A 3047-nucleotide genomic window follows, 5' to 3' on the forward strand; every position below is an offset into this window, starting at 1 on the left:
CTCACCCGATGGGGTGATGGGGACCCCTCCTCACCCGATGGGGTGATGGGGACCCCTCCTCAGCCGATGGGGAGATGGGGACCCCTCCTCACCCCCCTCACCCCCAGAGCGGATCGGTTTTGGGGGATGCCCGTCGGTTTTTAGGCGTCCCAAAATCTCTCTTTGGGGGGGTTTGGGATGGGTTTGGAGGCCCCAAAAAGCTCCAGTGCTGTAAGGGGATCCTCATCCTCTCGGGGAACCCCTCCCGGTTTGGGTCAGGGGTTGGGCACCCCAAATTCTGCACGGGGATTGGGGTTCCCCCGTCCCTTCCTGAACACCCCAAAATCCTCCAAGCACCCTCTGCAGGGGGAATGGGGATCCCAATCCTCTCAGGGAACCCCGATCTCCTCTTAGAAGAGGATTGGGCACCCCTAATTCCTCCCCCGCCCCCCAAAATAACCCCGAACCCCCTGAACGCCCCAATCTTTGCCAACCTGAGCACCCCAAAGTCTGGACTGGGGATCTCCAAAGCCCCCCGCACCCTGGGGCACCCCAAACCCCTCCAAGCACCCCGAACTGCCCCAGCACCCCAAGTCTGCGATGGGGCTGGGGACCCCCATCCCCCGGGACACCCCAAAACCCCGCTGTGCCTCCTCTCCGGAGAGGTCGGGGTCCTCCAGGAGCGCCATCACCCCCGGATCCCCCAAATCGCCCTCACGGACCAGCCCCGGGTGCCCCGAGGGGCCTTTGATGGGCGGGGGGCGAGGGGGATCCCCGGGACTCCCCTCCCGCCGGGGGACCCCGCTGACGTCATCCGGCTTCAACCACTCCTCGCCAATCACAAGCGCAGCTCGTCCGTCTCGCGCTTTCCATTGGTCCATCAACCTGTCAATCAAAATATATTGACGGATCAAAATCCGGGATTGATTGATCCCGCCCACGAGGAATATTCCCTCCCTTAAGACCTGTCAATCAAACAGCATCTAGCCTCAGGCCGGCCTTGCGTCCATTGGCTGTCTCTGCTGTCAATCAAATATCTGTCCTGTTATTGGCTGTCCGCTGCCGTCCGTCACCTCGGAGCCCCGCACCCATTGGAGGAACTCTCCCTCCATCACGAGCCTTATTGCTCGGCTTAGCTGCCAATCAATGCTTAATCCGCCGCGGATTGGCCGTCGATCCATCATCTCGTCTCCCATTGGCCAGATCACCGAGAAGCCGAGCGGCGATTGGTCTAAACCCCGCCGGTGGGCGGGCGGAGCAGGGCGGTTCCCGGCGGAGGAAGATGGCGCCGTGAGCGGGTCGGAGCCGCCGCCGCCCCCGGCCGGTCANCGGGGACAGCGGGGACATCGCACCGGGGCTGGGACACCGGGGACACCGGGGACACCGGGGACACCGGGGACAGCGGGGACATCGCACCGGGGCTGGGACACCGGGGACACCGGGGACAGCGGGGACACCGGGGACAGCGGGGACATCGCACCGGGGCTGGGACACCGGGGACACCGGGGACAGCGGGGACATCGCACCGGAGCTGGGACACCGGGCTGAGGCGGGAATGGGGACACGGATGCAGAGGGGACAGGGACACACGGTGGCACTGGGGACAGGGACACGGGGCTGGCACGGGGGAGGACCGGGAAGGGGAGCGGGCGCGGGAGGAGCTGCAGTTCCCGGAACCGAGCGTGGGCTTGGGCGCGTCCCGGTGGCGCGGGGAGGGGACAGGGGGCTTGGGGACAGCGGGACTGCAGGCATGGCGTGTCACTGCTCCGTGTCACTGCTCCGTGTCACTGCTCCGGGCCCTCTGGGTCCTGTCGGTGCAGCCTGACCGTGCTGTGTGTCCCCGTGTGTCCCCTCTCACCGCACAGACACTGTCCCCGTGTCCCCCTCCGTGTCCCTGTGTCCCCTCACTGCGTCCCTGTCCCCTCTCGCTGCTCATCATTGTCACCGCCAGGACGGTGGCCGTGTCCCTTTGGCAGGCACGGTGACACGGATGGCGCCGGTGTCACTCCCGCCTGGGGAAACTGAGGCAGGCAGCGACAGGTTGGGACTTGTCCCTGCGGCGGGGGCGGGGCCGGGGCAGCGGAGCCACCCGGGGGGGTCCGGGGGTGGCCCTGTCCCCTCCCTCCCCTGGTCCCCTGCTCGGGGTCCCCACTCCCCGGAGGGTGGCAGTGCCACGTGGGATGTCCCCAGGCAGCTCAGGTTGATGTCGCAGGGTCCCACCCCGAGGGTGACAGTGCCATTGGGGGATGTCCCCAGGCAGCTCAGGCGGATGTCGCAGGGTCCCACCCCGAGGGTGACAATGCCATTCGGGGATGTCCCCAGGCAGCTCAGGTTGATGTCGCGCGATGCCACCCCCGGGGGGTGACAATGCCATTGGGGGATGTCCCCCGACACCCCGAGCTGATATCGCACGGTGCTACCCCCGGGGGGTGACAATGCCATTCGGGGATGTCCCCGCATGTCGCACGGTGCCACCCCCGGGGGGTGACAATGCCATCGGGGGATGTCCCCCGGCAGCTCCGGGGTCCCTCTCGGTGCCGCAGGGACAGCAGCGGGGTCCTGCCCGGCTGTCCCCGAGGCGCTGCCACACCCCGCGAGTGGCTGTCCCCTTGTCCCCAGCTCAGGGACACAACGCCCGCGTCCCCCGCGCCTTTTACGAGCTTGGCCGCAGCCCGCGTGTCCCTGGGGGTGTCCCCGAGTGTCCCCAACCCCTGCCACCCCTCCGGGACCACCCACCCGCAGCTCCCCGGGGATGGGGACGGACACCCCGGGGCGGCTCCGGCACCCCCGGGACCCCCGGCTGAGTTTTTGGGGTGTCGGGGCGGGGGTGCCGGGCGGGTGAGTAAGCGGAGCGCGGTAATTAAAGGCGGGGAGGCTCTCGCCACAGCAGGTTCCCACAAATGGAGGCCCCGCGGCCACAGACACGGCACAACAAAGCACCGAGCAATTATTTGGCTCCAGTGGGAGCTGCCGGGCCCGTGGGGGCTGGAGCCAGCCGGGCACCCCCCCGGGAAGGCAGCGCTGGCACCGCCGAGGGGACCCCGGGGGGCGTGGGGGGACCCCTCCTC

General features: G+C 68.2%; 2 protein-coding genes across 2 annotated transcripts in view; one reads left to right on the forward strand and one right to left on the reverse strand.

Annotated features, from left to right (window-relative positions):
* SP6 (Sp6 transcription factor) overlaps window positions 1–860 on the reverse strand; it is an 11173-nt gene extending 10313 nt beyond the window's left edge. Inside the window, exon 1 of the mRNA XM_019005466.1 lies at window positions 568–860. Coding sequence (XP_018861011.1) covers window positions 568–860 — 293 coding nt within the window. The remainder of the gene's footprint in view (window positions 1–567) is intronic.
* A 385-nt stretch (window positions 861–1245) lies between these two features.
* SP2 (Sp2 transcription factor) overlaps window positions 1246–3047 on the forward strand; it is a 20496-nt gene continuing 18694 nt past the window's right edge. Inside the window, exon 1 of the mRNA XM_019005465.2 lies at window positions 1246–1303. The gene's annotated coding sequence lies outside the window, so the exon portion shown is untranslated. The remainder of the gene's footprint in view (window positions 1304–3047) is intronic.

Source organism: Parus major, unplaced genomic scaffold (assembly GCF_001522545.3).
Source record: "Parus major isolate Abel unplaced genomic scaffold, Parus_major1.1 Scaffold382, whole genome shotgun sequence".
In the NCBI taxonomy this organism is placed as follows: Eukaryota; Metazoa; Chordata; class Aves; order Passeriformes; family Paridae; genus Parus; species Parus major.